At 36.2% G+C, this 19,109-nt stretch overlaps 1 protein-coding gene across 15 annotated transcripts in view; it reads left to right on the forward strand.

The window, feature by feature from the left end:
* The window catches only part of GPHN (gephyrin), a 621,678-nt gene that overhangs the window by 585,801 nt on the left and 16,768 nt on the right, over positions 1 to 19,109 (forward strand). For all 15 annotated transcript variants that reach the window (XM_078448108.2, XM_078448105.2, XM_078448106.2 and 12 more), the window contains 3 exons: positions 2,875 to 2,962; positions 14,352 to 14,425; positions 18,905 to 18,969. In XM_078448108.2, coding sequence (XP_078304234.1) covers positions 2,875 to 2,962; positions 14,352 to 14,425; positions 18,905 to 18,969 — 227 coding nt within the window. The remainder of the gene's footprint in view (positions 1 to 2,874; positions 2,963 to 14,351; positions 14,426 to 18,904; positions 18,970 to 19,109) is intronic.

The raw sequence follows: 19,109 nt of genomic DNA on the forward strand, positions 1-19,109 counted from the left end.
CTCATCAGGGAAATAAAAATAAAAACCACACTCAGATATCACCTCACGCCAGTCAGAGTGGCCAAAATGAACAAATCAGGAGACTATAGATGCTGGAGAGGATGTGGAGAAACGGGAACCCTCTTGCACTGTTGGTGGGAATGCAAACTGGTGCAGCCACTCTGGAAAACAATGTGGAGGTTCCTCAAAAAATTAAAAATAGACCTACCCTATGACCCAGCAGTAGCACTGCTAGGAATTTACCCAGCGGATACAGGAATACTGATGCATAGGGTCACTTGTACCCCAATGTTTATAGCAGCACTCTCAACAATAGCCAAATTGTAGAAAGAGCCTAAAAGCCCATCAACTGATGAATGGATAAAGAAATTGTGGTTTATATACACAATGGAGTACTACGTGGCAATGAGAAAGAATGAAATATGGCCCTTTGTAGCAACGTGGATGGAACTGGAGAGTGTGATGCTAAGTGAAATAAGTCATACAGAGAAGGACAGATACCATGTTTTCACTCTTATGTGGATCCTGAGAAACTTAACAGAAACCCATGGGGGAGGGGAAGGAAAAAAAGAAAAAAAAAGAGGTTAGAGTGGGAGAGAGAGCCAAAGCATAAGAGACTCTAAAAAAACTGAGAACAAACTGAGGGTTGATGGGGGGTGGGAGGGAGGGGAGGGTAGGTGATGAGCATTGAAGAGGGCATCTTTTGGGATGAGCACTGGGTGTTGTATGGAAACTAATTTGACAATAAATTTCATATAATAAAAAAAAGGAGGGGTTTATGGGAAGATGTAGGGCTATCTCATGGAACCCAGGAGCAAAATAGGCCTCAACTAGAACTAGAACTAGAACTAGAAAAGCAGAAGCTAGGATTGCTCCCTTTTTCGATGTACGTGTTGAATGTCCAGGGGAGAGAAAGAGAACATCCCCTCTGCACAGGTAAGAAGTTCTCAGAAAACAAGGGTATTGCTAGACAGATATTCCTCAAAAGCCTCCTTTCCTGCACTCTGTCATTTAAAGAGGAATGCAAGTGCAGTGCTTTATAGTTTCAGATAGTAACTAGATAGTTCTTTTTAGCTCACCCTTGCCTTCCTATCTGCCCATAAGCCCTCCTGCCTGGCACTTTGTTTGATTTCTTGCTTCATCAATCTCAAAGTATGCCTTTGTAACCCTTCTAACATCCAGAGGATAGACTCTTGATTTTGCTCCACCTCTTCTTCCCAGGCCTTTGACCTGTGCAAGCAATGGTCCTGTATATTTGTCTTTTCAGTTGACTATCAGGAATCTGCCTAGTTTCAATTCCTGATGTTCATCCTGTCCTTTTACCCTCTTAGAATATTTCATACAGTCTCTGCCTTCCTAGTTTTTTCTCCCACCCTTTTTTCCCCAATAAATACCTACTGCCTCTTCATATTTCTAGGGACCCCCCCCCCCCACCACCACCCTTTTCTTGTTAGATGAAGTCCCAATTTTTGACCTTAAGGGCCCTCCAAAATACTATCCTATCCCAGTCATTCTACATCCTTGCATTGCCTTGCCTTGCCTTGCCTTGCCTTGCCTTGCCTTGCCTTGCCTTGCCTTGCCTTCCCTTCCCTTCCCTTCCCTTCCCTTCCCTTCCCTTCCCTTCCCTTCCCTTCCCTTCCCTTTCCTTCCCTTCCCTTCCCTTCCCTTCCCTTCTCTTCCCTTCCCTTTCCTTCCTTGTAGTTGTCAAGGCTAGAAACTTGGGTTCAGCCCTGACCTCTCCTTCTTCCCCCTCTCCCGTATCCAATACTGAGTTCTAAATATCTCTGGAGTATATCATTTCTCTCAGTCTCCATCACAACCTGCTCCCCAAGCTGACACCCCATGTCCTGATCACTGCAGAAGCCTCCTGACTGCCCTTGCCCATGCTAGTTCCCCCAGACTCCTACAGAATTCAGTTTCTAAATCTCAAACCTGCTTATGTCATTGTCCTATTTAATATGTTAAAGATGTTCCATTGTGCAGAGGATAAAGGTAAATTTCTCGTGGTCAACAGGCCCTTCATAGTCTGACTCTGATGGTTTGATATGTCAACTTGACAGGGCCATCAGGTTCCCAGACATTTGGCCAAACATTATTCTAGGTGTGCCTGTGAGGGTGTTTCTGGATGAGACCAACATTTGAATCAGTAACTAAGGCAGGTTGCCCTTTCTGATGTTGCTAGGTCTCATCCAATCAACTGAAGACCTGAACAGAAGAAAGACTGAGTAAGAGGGAAATCCTCCTGCCCAATTGTCTGAGCTGAGACCCTGGTCTTTCCTGCTTTCAGACTCAAATGGAAAATAGATAAACTTACATGACTGTTCTAGACAGTTTATTTTCTCCATATTAATCCCCAGTGAGGCTGCATTGCAGGCTGATATTCTTTTTTATAAAGCCTTTTCTCATTCCTTCCACCTGTAAACATCCAGCCCATTTCTCAAGGTCTAACTAACTTGAGTCATATCCCCTCTAAAGAGTCTTGTGTGACCTCTCCAATATCTAGGGTCACGCACTGTCCTGATTTGCCTGGGATTTCCTACGACATGTGACTTTCAGTACTAAATCTGGGATTATCCTAGGCAAACTGAGATGGTTAGACAGCCTACCAACACCTCAATGTCTCTTCCTTGTTAGAACAAAAAGTCCTGTGAAATTATCAGTAGCCACAATTTCTGCACTTATGATGTCCTTTCTCTGCAGTAAGACTTAGGCTCCTATTGGACAGAGACCTTTTTGATTGTCACTTCATACATAGTATAATGCTATACCCATGTTAATGCCTACCCAGTGAATAAAGTGGTTTAGTTTTAAGTTGGCACTCATATGTAAAATCTTGTCCATATGATTAACTTATTTGTCTTTATTTCTTTCCAGCCCAGATGACTTACTCAATGCCTTGAATGAGGGTATCAGTCGTGCTGATGTCATCATCACATCAGGGGGTGTATCCATGGGGGAAAAGGTATGAAAAAATGGGATTCATGAAAATTTATCTGCTGTAATGTCCTTGCATATGGTTTATTAACTATAGTCTGGTACATATCTGTTACCCATAACCAGACCTGCACAAATCTGGAAATCCCTAGGGCTTCAGAAATTTCTGGGCATTCTAAAAGGGATGCAGTATGGGTAGATCAGGAGCAACTTGGAGAATCCCACAGCATGCAAAATGGTTCCGATGTTCCCCTGTAGATTTCTGTTTCTTTGCTCGCTCAACTTTGCTATAACATTACGACTTCCTTTATACATGATATTTAACCCCAAGATAAAGCTCCAAGATCCTGTCCTCCCCTGCCACATATTCCAAACCTGATAACCCTTAGCTTCCCAGAGGGAGGAAAGATAGAATTAGGCATTCCATTGCCCCTTTTGACAAATAATAAGGCTCATAATCATAATAAATGAAGGAAATAAAATGCAAACATATATATATAAGCATATATAGGATTTTATAAGACTAAGTATATTTGCATAAAATATATGCTTAGTCTTTTAAAAATCCTAATTCCAGTGTCCCAGTATCATTAAATTTATATATCTTAATGAAATGTGTTGGTTCATGACGATTATTGGGACTACTGAATAATGTTATAAAAGCAAAATATACTTTACTACAGTAACCAACCTGATGTTTTGGCTCAAAAATATTTCAGAACACAAAATGTTTTTACTGGCCTATAATCCCTTTCCATCTTTTATTTTTTCATATTAATGACTAAACTGAAAAATTATAAAAATATTGTCAGAATGGCAGTTTTTACTAAAATTCAGATTTTCCAAGAGCATAATTAATTTTTGGCTAGATCTTATATATATGATTGTTCTTGGTCTCTGCCCTCTCTAGCTATAAAACTGCCTAAATTTATAACCTTACTCTTTAGCAGAATTCAGTTGTGTGAATAGAGAATGTCTACCTTTCATTCACAACTAGTTTTAGAGTGTTTACAAACAGCCCTTAAGTGGCCAAAAACCATAGAAGAAAAATAGAGAATCTCAGTCTAAGACAACCATCTCAGATTACATCCAAGAATGAAAGTGTTGAAGTGTGGGTAGGTATTCTCCTTATAGCAGACAGATGGCTAGGTTAGTCTTAGCGTCTCACAGAAGTCCTTAGCCCCAGGTGGAGCAAATTGCTGCAGACCTCTTTTGAGATCACAAAGGCCAGGGCTGAAGTCTGCATTGTCATAGAGCTATAAGAAATAATTTTCAGCCTGTCTGTTTTCATTACCATCAAACTCCCTGTGGTAACACAAGAGCAAACCCTGAAGTTAAGAGTACTTAATGTTAGGGCACCTGGGTGTCTCAGTCGGTTAAGTGTCCAACTTTGGCAGGTCATGGTCTCATGGTTTGTGAGTTAGAGCCCCGCATCGTGCTCTGTGCTGACAGCTCAGAGCTTGGAGCCTACTTTGCATTCTGTGTCCCTCTCTCTCTTTCTGCCCCAGCCCTGCTTGTGCTCTCTCTTTTTCTTTCAAAAATGAATAAACATTAAAAACAAAAATTTTTTAAAAGAGTACTTAATGTTAAATTTGTTTCCAGGGAGTATTCCATGTATAATTTATCTTGGTTGCAAATGAGCTTAATTATAGAACAATACCTGTTTGAAAAACCTGAAGTTTGTCTTTTCCAATATTTCTGAAAGCAACTAGCTTATAACATACATAGGTTTGGCAATTGTGACTCAACTCTGGTAAGGACAGAACACTTCTCAACCTTAACCTTCTTTATTAGTGCTCACAAATATGTGATTTTTCCTAGGGACTTAAAAATAAAGAAGCAATATAGTAAAGCACATTGGTTTTATTTATTTTACTATCTGTATGGTAAAATACACTAAACCTTTAGTTTACTAGGGAAGAGATTTTAGGAACTAGGCATCCCGTAGTATTCCATGGGAGCTAATAATTGTCCTTTCTTCCTCCTTGAGTGGGAATGAGACAAAAAAGGAACTGGGAAGAAAGACATAAAGCCTAAGTGCTGCAGACTCCTGCCAACCTTCTAGTTGCCAAAAAAGAATTTCAGTTGTACTCAGTGGCAGGAGGAAAGAAAAGCATAAGAAACAGAATATCTGCTTCAGCCCAAGGGCTAAGCCTGAAAACCAGTCGCTGAAAAGGCAGGGAGGTCAAGGAAAGATCCAAAAAGCATTATGTAACAAGCATGAATCTTGTGTGCAGAAACTCAAGTATGCAAGAAATTTATTTACTTGATTCAACTTAAATCCTACTATGAGCACCTATGCTACAGGACAGGCAAGAAATTTTATGAAGCCATTATGGAACTCACCCACTCAAGGATTGTGCCAAGAAACCGTAAAGGGCTTAAGAGGCCAACAGCAGATCAGGAAGACACGTGTGGTCACCAGTCTGCACCGGATACACCTAGAGCATCTCTCTAGTGCCATTAGGTCTCAGTTATTTGCTCCTTTGGGACTTGCTAGACACACTGGGATCATGGGGAGGCTGGGAGCCTTAGGGCAAGGGGAAGGAGCTCCTAATGCTTGTGAGACCCACAGACCTCAATCCTCTTCTCAGCCAAGAAAAAATGGCTCTTCCACAGTTGCTTCCCTCAAAATCTTTTCCTACTTCCACCTCCCTCTGCCCCCAAGTGTTTACTTTTGTAAAATACTGACAATTTCAAGTACATAGTATCTGCTTTTTGCTATGAAAACTAAAGAATTATATGCATTACTATGCAGAGTACTATACAGTCAGTTAAGCCTCCAAATCTTGGTTTTGGCTCATGTCATGATCTCACAGTTCGTGAGATTGAGCCTGCGTCAGGCTCCACACTGTCAGCACAGAACCTGCTTGGGATTCTCTTTCCCTCACTTTCTGCCCCTCCCCCATACTTGCTGTCTCTTTCTCTCTCTCTCAAAATAAATTAATAAACATTTTTAAAAGAATGATTACATTACTATAAATTTTTCACAACCTACAGGATTGTAAAATAGCTCAAAGACAAGGAAAGGCACAGATAACCAAGGAGGATACACTACACTGGACACCCAGTAATTTTTTTTTTTTTTTGTCTATTTGAAAGTCTCTTAATTTTTTCCTGACAGTGTCTCCCTCCTATCTCATATGATCAAAATAAGCATAAAGATCATTATTGATCACCAAAAAAGGCTGGTCTCAAAGGCTTGCCCTGATTATTTAACAGCAAAAGCGTTCATTAACCATATAGGCCTTCTTGACTTTGTTTTGCAAATCTAGAGCCATACAGCAATAGACTATTAAAATTAATCAGTATTCCAAACAAATAAATACAATAAAATTTCACTTATTGTTTATTTCAGTCCTGTGTCATTCTTGTTCTGCTATATTTGGGTTAGCAGTCCGCTTTCATGAAGCCATCTGTTTCTATTCTAAAGAGTCCTGGGACTCCTGACAGAGTCTACTGGTACTATATAAAAGTTATCTCAGCTGTATCACCTCAGGTGCCTGTACCCAAGAGACTATTCTTTGAAGTGTCAGTAGTTCAAATTACCTATCCATGGTCCTTGTCCCTAGTGCTCTGAATCTGTCTTTGTTGCAGGTACAAAAAAAGCAGAGCCTTTAAGCAAGCATTAGAGTAAAACAGAAACTTTCCAAAGATGACAGACACTTTATGGCTGTACTTAATTTGTTGCTGTAACTAATAATTTCAGAATAGAAGATAAGTAAAATTCTCCATTGAGATACAGTATGTAACTATTTCATAAAAGTTTTTATGTGTTCCCGCTGAGAGTGCAAACATATATGGGCAGTAAGGCATTGCCAAATCTCTACACAATTTCTAAACTATTTATATGAACTTCCACATATATGGATCTAACCTTGGGCACACTGAGCATGTCTTCTCAGATATGACAGCAACTCCCCACCCATGAACCTCTTACAATGGTAACATATCGAAGAAACCTAAATCTTTCTAACATATCTTTTTATAAGATGAAAGAAGAAATCTTTGTGATTTTCTAGGGACCCTCTAGGAAATTTCAGAGACAGTTTTAGATGTAAAAGATATTCTGAAATTTTTACCTTTTACTAAATTTAGATCTCATCTTTACAAGGCAAAATCAAAAGAGCTGTCAAAAAAGAATTGAGTCCTCAATTAAGATAGGATCATGAGGGACGCCTGGGTGGCTCAGTTGATTAAGTGTCCAACTTTGGCTCAGGTCATAATCTCACGGTTCGTGAGTTCAAGCCCTGCGGCAGGGTCTATGCTGACAGCTCAAAGCCTTGAACCTGCTTTGGATTCTGTGTGTCTCTCTCTGCTCCACACCCCCCCTCCCCAATCACTCTCTGTCTCTATCTCTCTCTCAAAAATAAATAAACATTTAAAAAAATTTTTTAAGATAGGATCATGAATACCTGAGAAACAATACTAGTTGCCTAATTTTTCAAAGCAACAATAAAATATTTGGAAATAAACATAGAAAGTAGCATGATCGTAAAAAATCTTAGCTCATTCATAAATGAGGAAACTTCATTTTTTATTTTTTATTTCTTTTAAAAAAAGGCAAAATAAACATAAAGCACAAAAGGAAGATTACACAAAAAGAATAACCTTTAGTTTCATGGGGAAAACATTAATCACTAAACTAAAGAAATAAGCTCATCAAACTTGAATGAACTTACTAAAATTTTAAAATAGTTCTCAGCTTCATTTCAGACACAGGTATTATAAACCAAGGCAAATAAAAGTGTCTTTCAAAGTTTTGCCCTTTATCATGTTATTTTATATTTTGCAACAAACCGCCACTTTACTTTAGAACAAAGAACAAGGGTCCCTTGACCCTTTAAGTGGGTCTGCAAGGTCAGAACTATTCCTAAGACTTTATCTGAACTTATTATTCTTTTTTCTCTCATAAATGTACAGTGAGTTTTTCCAGTGGCTGTATATTGTGTAATATCTCATCAGACTCAACACAGAAACAAGTAAGAGGATCCAACTGACTTCTATTAAGCCAAATGTTAAAGGAATTGTCAAAATTATAGAACAATGCATAAAAAATAAGTTACTTATATAAACACAACATGACCATATCATTGCTGTTTCCAAATGAACCAACATTTTTTTTAATATTTTAGTTTTAGTTTCTAATACAGTAACTATCAATAGGCATAACCTACATAAACAAAAGCTCTAGGGATCCATATAAATTTTAATAAGAGCGTGTAAAGTGTCCTGAGATCAAATATTTTGAGGGCTGGCTGGACTTTAAAAAAAAAAAATACTCTTTTTTCCTTGAAAAACAAAAGAACACACATCGTTATACTTCTCTGTCATTACTGTTACTAGCATAATTATAACCACCCATATTTCATCAAAATGTTTAAGGAAATAACTAATTTTTTCTTTCACAGTGAAAACTAGATAATTGAGAAATCATATGTAGGCATTTGAGAAGACTAGCAAAGTTCATAAACACACAGAATATAACTTTCTACAGCCACATGCGTCCTTTCTGTACTTTCCTGATGTAGTACAGATGAACAAACATATTAATTAACATGACCTAAAGATATAGCTTCTCCCTAGCATATAAAAGTAAGAAACAAAGTATATTAACTTTCAAACAAAAGTGTGGATGGTACCCAACTTATGGTAGTTCAACTTAATGAATTTTCAACTTTACAATGGTGCAAAAGTGATGCACATTAGTAGAAACCAGACTTCAAATTTTGAATTTTGATCTTTTCCTAGCCTAGCGATATGCAGGGCAATACTCTGTCGTGATTCTGGGCAGCCACAGCAAGTCGCAGCTCACAGTCAGCCACAATCCCAAGGGTAAACAACTGATAAACTTACAACCATCCTGTACCCACACAACCATCCTCTTTTTCACTTTCAGTATAGTATTCAATAAATGACATAAGATATTCAGCACTGTATTATGAAACAGGCTTTACAGAAGGGTTCTGTAATGTAAATGTTCCGAGCACACTTAAGGTAGCTTAGGCTAAACTGTCATGTTCGGTGGGTTAGCTTTATTAAATGTATTTTCAACTTATGATATTTTCAACTTACAGCAGGTTCAGGAGGTAACTCCATCATGAGTGAAGGAAGACCTGTATATTAAATTATGCTTAGTTATCAATGACCCAGGATTGTGTCTTACTTAGAAATCATCCGGGTGTCTGATGATTATTCATTGATTAAGTTAATTTAATATCAGTTCAATAAGATTTTAAGTTACTTAAAGATCTTGAAAATTATTCTCAAGCTGACATACTACAAACATAATTACTATTGAAATTTAAAGTTTGTCAGGATAAAGAGTCAATTATATTGTACCCAATATTACATTTTTCACATTCTTAAAATATATAGGAATAGCATTAGCTTATTTGATGAATAAACCTATGTAAGTTTAGGAAAAAAAAACCCAAGCAAAATAAAAAATATTTGCCTAATTATACTTAACACTGATAAATAAGAAAAAGAACATTGGTGGGTTTTCTTAATAACTAAAACTTATCTCATTTGCTAAAGATTTACCTTAACTTGTAATCTTTGATTCTTAAAATTATAAGAATACCTTTTAATGTAGCTGATTTAAAATATGTTAAATTTTCTTCTAGCCTGATAATTTTAGGAATATTCTATTTATATAAGCAGTTATTTATCTAAGTCCATCAGAACAGAGCACCTTTTAATTTAAGAGACAATATAATTGTTTTGGTATGTTTTTCTTCTTCCTCCTGGTAAAGCAAACTTTACTGTGGCCCTAAGATGGGGGCTCTTCTCTCTAGATCCTGCTAAAACTGGAGGGTTGGGGATGAGAGGCTCTTGGATTGCCCCTTCCAACACCTCCATCACATTCAGACTCAGATGAATAATAATCTTGTTTATCATCAGTTTTCTACAGCTTAAATTTCCTCAAGATTTCAGTTTAATTCCAGTTAGTTAACACAGAGTGTTGTATTAGTTTCAGGTGTACAATGTAGTAATTCATCATTTCCGTACATCATCCTGTGCTCATCATAAGTGCACTCCTAAATCCCTATCACCTATTTCACCCATTCCCTCCTCCTCCCCTCTGGGAACCATCAGTTTGGTCTCTATAATTAAGAGTCTCTCTCTCTCTCTCTCTCTCTCCCCCCCCCCTCTGTCTCCCTCCCTCTCTCCCTCCCTCCATCCCTCTCTCTCTCCCCCACTCAATCCCTCCCATTTTTCCCCTTTGTTGTTTGTTTTGCTTCTTAAATTCCACATATGAGTGAAATCATGTTATTTGTCTTTCTCTGACTTATTTTGCTTAGCATTATACTGTCTAGCTCCATTCATGTTGTTGCAAATGACAAGATTCCGTTCTTTTTATAGCTGAATAATATTCCATTTCTAAAGCTTAATTTTTGTAAAATAGCTCAAAGATGATGAAACACACAAATAAGCCAGAAGTTTGTGCTACACTGGACATCCAATAATCTTTGTTGCCCATTTTAAAGTCTTTTGCAACTTGTCTAATGTTGTTTGTTCTTACCTGAGTTGTGGAAAAGGCCTTGCTTCTTCATCCATTCATTTTTCTTCTTCCTATCTGACTCCGGCTTTCAGAATATCAGACAGAGATCCTTGCTGCTTCTATAGGTAGACAAAAACTTAAAAATAATGATGATTCTCAGCCTTTATGGCTATGTCTGGTACAAGCTGTCCCTCTGTCACAGCAAGATTAAGCATTCCTTCATGTTCACAAAGAATGAAAAGGGACATTTTTAACAACAGAGAGGTTTTTTGTTTTCAAGAAAAATAAAATACTTCCATTCATTTAGTAAATATGTAATGAGCATATCTGCTTTCTAAAACTCTGTATCATAACCTTTAAAGCCTACAGGTATAGCTTCTGCCTGTCTCTCCAACCTCATCTTATGCCTCTTTCCTACTCATTGTCTTTTTAGTTCTAGGCACATTCTTTACTGCTTTAGAAGCTTTAGTATGTACTTCCCTCTGCCTGGAAGTATGGCTGAATCCTTCATATGGCTGAATCCTCATCCTCACCACCTCTTTTAAAATGGCCTTTCCTTATCTGCTACCCCACCCAATTATTCTCTATCCTAGTACCTGTTTATTTCTTTCATAGCATGTACCACACGTTATAATTATTTTATTTGTTGCTTTACTTATTTTAGTCTGTCTTCACCAGTAAAACACAACAGAACATCTTTGTGTCCTGTTTATTCTTCTTCACCATTATATCTCTAGCACATATAGAATCCCTGATATATAATAGGCACTCAAAAATATTTGTCAAACTAAGAAATGAGTGAATGAAAGGCATGTGCTATTCACTAGGGGTTTCTTATATATACACAGGGTTTCTATGCTTACAAACTGTATAGTCCAGTAAAGGATATATACCAATTATCAGGCAATTGCAGTATAACCTATGTGTGATATCAGAAGGACATAGTGTTATAACAGCACATAAGGTCTGGAGATTTATGCTCCTACTATAATACAGTGGCTTATTTGAACCAAGCTTCCCACCAAGAACAACTATAAAAGCTATATAAATTTTTAAAATTTTTTAAATAAAAAAAAGAGAAGAAAAAGCAGGTGTCTGAAGAGAACAACGGAGGTATCCAGGATTTAAGGCACCAAGATCTCAGAGAAAAGCGAAGGACAGAGAAGTAACACTAGAATTCTCTGCCACATTTTTCCTCAAAGCATTTACTAATTCCTAAGCCAGAGGGATGGGGGGAGGTGTAATGGTAGAAGAGGCCAAGAAGCCAACCATAACAGAGTAGATAAGAGGCTAAGAAAATAAACAGAATTTTAGCAGTCTTAGCCGTTCAGGGCCTGCAGTGGGGAGGGGCCCTGGCAAATATCTCAGGCTCTTAGTTTAAACCTTTGAAGTGCTCTAGGAATAAGGACAAATAGGAAATATACCAGCCTTAGCAAAGACTGGAATTTTTTAGTCAGAAATATTGTGTAGGTGTGGAAATGCAGAAAGGACTAAAGAACAAAAAGAAGTGTTAATATGTGGGTAAATGTAAATGACTATTGATTGCATAAAATAATAATGTCTTATGAAGTTAAAATTGGTTTGTATATAAATATTATATATTAAATCATAAATGTAGAGTATATGTTTGTATAATATATATAGAAATATATATAATAGTTATATATATACACACATACATACACTAAATATATACATACTAAATATTATATATACTAAATATTTATATAGAACATATGGTACATCATAGCACAAAAAGCAGAGAGGAATAAATGTAGTTACCATATTTTAAGTCTCATGCATTGTCTGGGAAGTAATAAAAATATCAAATTATAGTATACTATAATAAGTCAAGGATGCATATTATAATCTCTAAAATAACCACTAAAATAGGGGACGCCTGGGTGGGTCAGTCAGTTAAGCATCCAACTTTGGCTTAGGTCATTATCTTGTGGTTTGTGACTTCGAGCCCCTCATCAGGCTGTGCTGACAGCTCAGAGCCTGGAGCCTGCTTTGGATTGTGTCTCCCTCCCTCTCTGTCTGCCCCTCCCCTGCTTGCACTCTGTCTCTCAAAAATGAATAAACATTAAAAAAAATTAAAATAACCACTAAAATAATAATAAAAAAACTAGTAACTAACAAGCTAATTGAAGAGAAAGAAATTAAAATAACAAAAAGTGGTGAATTCAAAAGAAGAAAAGATGAAATAAAAACAGAAGTAACAAATAGTAGGGTGATAGTCTTAAACCCAAATGTAGCAGAAATTATATTAAATGTAAATGGACTAGATCCTCCGATTAAAAATTGTCATCCTGGATTATGAAAAGACAATAAATTGTATCATGGTAATAAAGGGCCCACCTTAAACGGAAAGATACAGCAAATTGAAAGAAAAGATTAGAAAAAAATTGCAATAAAAGATAGCTGGTGTGGCTGTATTAATATCAGAGAAAATTAAGGTAAGCAGGATTGTAGATTATTGGGAGGGACATTTCATATATTTAAATGGATCAGTTCATCAGAAAAATATAATAATTCTAAATTTGTATGTAACAACATAGCCTCAAAATAAACATAAACAATCTTTTGTCCAAATCTAGCCTTGGGAATGAAGGGGAGGCTGAGAAGATAAGTGAAACTGAGATAAGCTGTGGAGAGAGGAAGGTAGAAAGAAAGAGTATTCTAGACAGAAGTAAGAACATTTTCAAAGAATGGAGGCAAGAAAGTTTCAAACTGGAGAAAGAGAGATTGAGGAATGGGGTTGGATGGGAGGAGGATTGCCTGATGAGAGCAATGAATGATAAAAGGGGGTTAGAAAATACAAGAATCATAGATATGATATTAAAAAGATGAGACTCTTTCATGGAAACCAGAAAGTTTTGAAGTATTATATGGTGACTTGATCAGATTTGTTTTCAGATCTCTCTTACTACTGTGGGGGGAATGAATTGGAGGAGGGCAAGACTATTGCCAAGGACACATATTTCAGTAATCCAGGTGAGATGATGTTGGCTGAGGCTGTGGAGATAGAAGGGAACAGATTTTTAAAATAAAGTATCCTAAGCCTGTACAATATTTAAATTTTAGTAAGTGACTAGACTTACTCTTAGATTAATGAATAGGAAACTCAGCAATAGAGCTAGAGGTTGAGAAATTTTAAAGACTGCACTTTGTTTTCTTTATGTCTACAAAACCAACCGCATGGCAGTGTTGCCTTTCATTTTCAGAGGTCAGGTTTTGTCAAACCACTGTGGATTGGTTGTAACTTTAAGCTGGTTGTGTTTTTGTTGGCAGAATATACATTTGGAACAATTAAACTCCCTTTACTCTCTGTTTTAGAGCTCCCTCCCTATTTTTTATCTTAGTTGACTTACTTAGATTTGGCAGTCTGTGGGCAAATGTCCAAGTCTTTCCTCAAGGAATGTGTGCATTATTTTAAGTCCATTAAGTAAAATAATATAGTATACATACATGTGGTTTCCCTGCCCCAGCACAACTTCTTAAGCTTCTTATTTGCTAACATCCTTTCTCAGACATAAAATTCTATATTAAAAGAGAAACAGTAACCCATCAAGTAATGATTTATATGCTAATGTGGTTATTTCGTTTATTATCTAATTGTACTAGAATGTATTTTTTATGAAAGCAGGGACATTGTCTCTTTTGCTCAAGCCCATATCCCCCTTGCCCAGATTAGTACTCAGCATATACCAGGTACTCAATATTGAAGAATAAATGAATGACAAGAATGAAGAGATGAAGGAATATTTGTCTTAAGTAAATCAAATTCACTAAAATAAGGTGTTTCTTTTCATTTCAATCTTATAAATTCATTTTATTTTCATTTGAAGTTTTGAAAGTCTGATATTAGAATGTTTGAAAGTAAAGTGATTATTTTTCATATTTGCAGGACTATCTCAAGCAGGTGCTGGACATTGATCTTCATGCTCAGATCCATTTTGGCAGGGTTTTTATGAAACCAGGGTATGAAAATAATCTTGTTATCTCATATATGGGGTTGGCTTGGCTTGCTTTGACTAACAAAGTTTTAAATGTTTTCTTTTTACATTTTCTATTATGGATTATTTATTCTAATAAAAGAAATAGTATTAGAATTCCTTGCATCAGTGTAGCGCCTACCTGAAATGGGAATTCATCTTCTTTATGAGTCACTGGGTTTATTATAAACAAAGCAAAGCAATTTTCCAAAACTTTTCTCTGTAGTTCCCATGTCTAGTTCCTTCTTTCTCTTTTTCTCTTTCTCCCCATACTGCTGCTTTCTTTCCTTTCAAAAACATTTTAGTATGAAAATTCTCAAAATGCACAAAAATAAGGAGTACAGTGAAACCCCCGTGTACTCATCACCTAGCTTCAGTAACTATCACCATTTTCCCAGACTGTTTTATCAATCCTCCCTTCCCTTTTTGAGAGGACAGAAGGCTAGATTGTTTGTTGGGTTGTTTGTTTGTTTGTTTTTGGGTTTTTTTGTTTTTTTATTGCTTTAAAGCCAATTCTACAATGTCATTTTGGTATACATCTCAAATAATAATAACGATAACAGTAGCATTCTCTTGTGTAATCACAGTGGTATTCTTACCTAACAAAATAAATAAGAGTATCTTAATATCATCTAATACCCTGATCATATTCAAAATTCTCCCAAATGTTAAGAAAAAGAATGTCTTTGGGGAGCCTTGATGGCTCAGTTGGTTGAACATCCAACTCCTGATTTTGGCTCAGGTTATGATCCCAGGGTTGTGGGATTAAGCCCCATATCGGGCTCTGTGCTGAGTGTAGAGCCTGCTTAAGATTCGCGCTCTCTCTCTCTCTCTCTCTTTCTCTCCCTTTCTCCCATTCTCCCTTTCTCTGCCCCTGTCCCCAGCTCGTATTCTCTCTCTGTCTCTCAAAATAAAACAAATAAATTAAAAAAAAGAGAGAATGCCTTCTTACATGCTTTATTTGAATTAGAATTCATCAGTTCCACAAGCTGTATTTGGTTATTAAATCTATATTGAATAAGAACATTTACCTCTACCCTCCTTTTTTCATGCCGCTGACTTGCTGAAGAAACTGAATCATTTGTCCTAACAAATGGATTTGGCTAATGGCTCCGTTGTGGTGGTGGTGAACTTGTTCTGCTCTCTTTCCAGTATATTGTATGGACTAGAAGTTAGATCTAAAAGCTTGATTAGATTCAGATTCAATTTTTCTTCCCTTTGCAAAAATACTTCATAAGTACTCTTTCATACTGCTTCTTACCACCTCCTGGGAAAAAGAAAAATAACCACATACCAAGATCTGGCACATCTCCTAAAGCTAATAACTCCCTAAGGAAGGGCTGATGGAGGTTCTGTAATCAGTTATAAATCCTCAAAGAATGCCAAACAATGGTGTTGATGAAAATGTGTGGCCATGTCTTTAAGCAATAGTTTGCCTGTTCAGACCTGTTACTCTATAAACTTTTCCTTCCCCATTCAAAGGCTTCAGTGTAGAGGTGAGCATTCAAATTCTAGCACACCTCCATGCTGTCAGGGACAACAGTAATTATGCTTTCGTTTCAGAATTATACCCTGATGGGTATTCATGTGAACCCTAAGAGAGAGTAGAGGTGAGACATCAGTTGTTAGGAGTGAGCTATGGGAACATCATAAATTTCAGAAGCCTTTTTTAAGTATAAAGGCATCCCTCCTCAACTCCCCGATTTATTGGGTACCTCTCATCAGGTCTAGGATTAGGCTTTATCACCATGATTTTACCATTTAAGTATGAAGTTAAGATTAACCCTAAAGTCTTCTCCACAATTTGATAGAATGTAAAATTCCTGGCATTATATATCTGTAGTTGCCCCAATATGGCTACTGCTAACAAAGTCCTTTTATTATTGAGACTATTGAATTTGAATCATTCTCATTAAGAATATTTTGTCTTAAGTAAATATTATTATGTTGTGAGTGCACAGGCATTTTTTCCCATCCCTGTAGGCAGTACTAATTTGATTAGAATACAGAGGACATCCCAAAAGCATGTCAGTGTGCTTCTTAGTAACCTCAAAAATTGAATTGACTGTTCTTTATGTAGTGAGAAAGAAGCTGATATTAGTTGCCCTCACCTCTAGAGGAGAATTATTTGTAATATCTATTATTTAAGTCAATCTCAGCACCTGTAATGTATAATTTTGGTACTATTTTATTTTCAGTTTATTTTTTTACCACTTCAACTTAACGCTCTCATCAGTTCCTAATGTTTATTCTCCTCCCTTAAAGTCATAACACTCTGCGACCTCAGTCATTGTATAAATGCTGTTACATTCTGATCTCAAGAGGAGAACTGAACAATAGGTGCTGAGTTAGAAGGAAATGGCTTACCAGAACTTAAACAAAAGCTTCACAGTCTTGTAATAGGACACTCATGATAGCAGTGCATGATAAAATGTTTTGTTGTAATGGAATGTTTTTTAAATGAGTACCTTTAGAGAAATCACAGTACCTGTCTGCAAGATGTAAAAGATAATTTAAATTGGCTTTAAATATAATAGAAGGAAAGTATTATGCATTCCCTCCTCACTCTTATTATGTGTGTTAGTTTGCTATAATAAAATAGTTTAGAAGTTTAAGTGGGCTTCCTTTTACTTGGCCAGAATTTATACTTGTCTAAAGATAAGAATTTAAAAGTAATTGCTCCTTAATAGTAGAACAAGAAGTATAAAAAGCTCAAGAACAATTTAGCTTTGTTCTTCCCACATACAGTACATTAAGAATGTAATTAACCTCTTTCATTTTAGACACAGAGATATTCAAAAAGACATTTGAAGTATTACCAATCAGGACTACCAGTCACAATTCTATGGGTCGTCTACAGTGAACATAGCTGTTGTCAGGAGTGTATCTTGGAAATTATTTTCATCACATAGTAACAGTCATTGCCAAATAACCTATTCATAAATTGGTATGATAATGTAATCTAGTTTTTCTAAAATACAGCCAAGAATCAGGAAATAAGCAAAAAGGGCCTCAGAGTAGCCAAAAATAGATGTTACATAGTACACATACTAACACTTCACAGCAGACCCTCTGAGAGCCTTGTCCAATTATGAGCCATAAAATTAAAAGAATCTTGGTTCAAATCTTTGTTTTCCCATTTAGTAGCTAAGTGATTTGAGCCAAATTTCTTAATCTCTGAGTCTTAGTTTCCTCATCTATAAAATGGGATGATACCTGTTACTTCATGGGATTGTTGTGAAAGTTAAATGAAATAATGGATGTAATGCATAGATGTTTCTTTCAAAATAATAACATTACTATTATTATTATCATTCTGACAATATAATTATTACTAATCCTCTCTGGTTCCTAAACCTAAAGCCAGCTTTAAGGGACAAGATGACGGAGCCTAGCATGAAGGGGAGCCACAGAAAAAAACTAAGGGAAAAGAGACAAGAACCTCAGTGTGTGGGATGAAGTTATGGTTTATAGGTGAAAACAATGCACAATATACCCTTGTGACCCTACATCACTGTAGGATAGCAGAGTAGAATAAGTTAATAATGATAGTTGTGAATCATCAAAAAAATGTTAATGTTCATCATATTATTGCAAAAGCTAATAATGAGTGATCCATTTTTGAAAGACAAAGTTGCAAAAATAATAAAAATGATTTAGGTACTGAAAGAGATAATTTTTCAACTATATGGAAATTTTAACATTCCCTAATGATTCTACATTACTCAAGTTTCATTAATATAAGGAAATCTTAGCTAAAAGTTTAAAGCATAAACATAAAGCATAATCAATAGAAAAAAATATCACTATTCTTGACTGCCTGTCCACTCTATGCCACTTACACTCAGCCCTCTCCCACACCCCCATGATCAGGATTCATGTCAGAATCTTGAGGAAGTATAATTTATAAATATTTTTAAATTAATACTGCTTTAGTTTTGTTCTAGTCATGGTATTTTATTTATTTTGACATTTCAAAAAAATCCCTTCATAAAAAGCCAGTGTTGTGTTTATTGCTGAGTATAGTTTTAAATGGTTGAGGAGTACTCATCTTGAACAACAGGCAGTTATCTGATAGACTATCACCAGCTAGTCTTGCAGTAATAAGAATGATTGTTGTAGATCTCCAGCAAAATAGTATGGACGTTATCAACTAGAAGGGTAGAGAAACTCCAGGATTTGAGATACACTTCTCTGGCACTAGCAGGACATGGGAAAAAAAAAAAAAAAAGCTACAGAAAACCAGGAAGTTTGGTTACTTGAAAATAAAGATGCTAAAAATAAATTAATGTAAATGCTTTTGAAACAATTCATGGTATAAAGGTTTAAAGAAGAGTCAACAGAAAAGTATTTTTATATGATAAATACTCTATATGGAAATCCACATAGCAAGAAAACTGGAGTACTTAATTTACTTGTCACATTACTTAGCAGTCCCTAACAAATGATCTCTTTCATTCTCTAGCCTGCCAACAACATTTGCAACTTTGGATATTGATGGTGTAAGAAAAATAATCTTTGCACTACCAGGTAAGAATAATTGAAACAGTTTCTTCTGCTTTTCCTATAAAAATGATCAAAATCATTTTGAAACCCAGGTGACCAGTTCCTTATCAGAGCACTCCATTTGGAATCTGAAAGACCTGGGCTTAAGACCCAGCTTTACTTAC

Source organism: Panthera onca, chromosome B3 (genome assembly GCF_046562875.1).
Source record: "Panthera onca isolate mPanOnc1 chromosome B3, mPanOnc1 haplotype 2, whole genome shotgun sequence".
NCBI lineage: Eukaryota > Metazoa > Chordata > Mammalia > Carnivora > Felidae > Panthera > Panthera onca.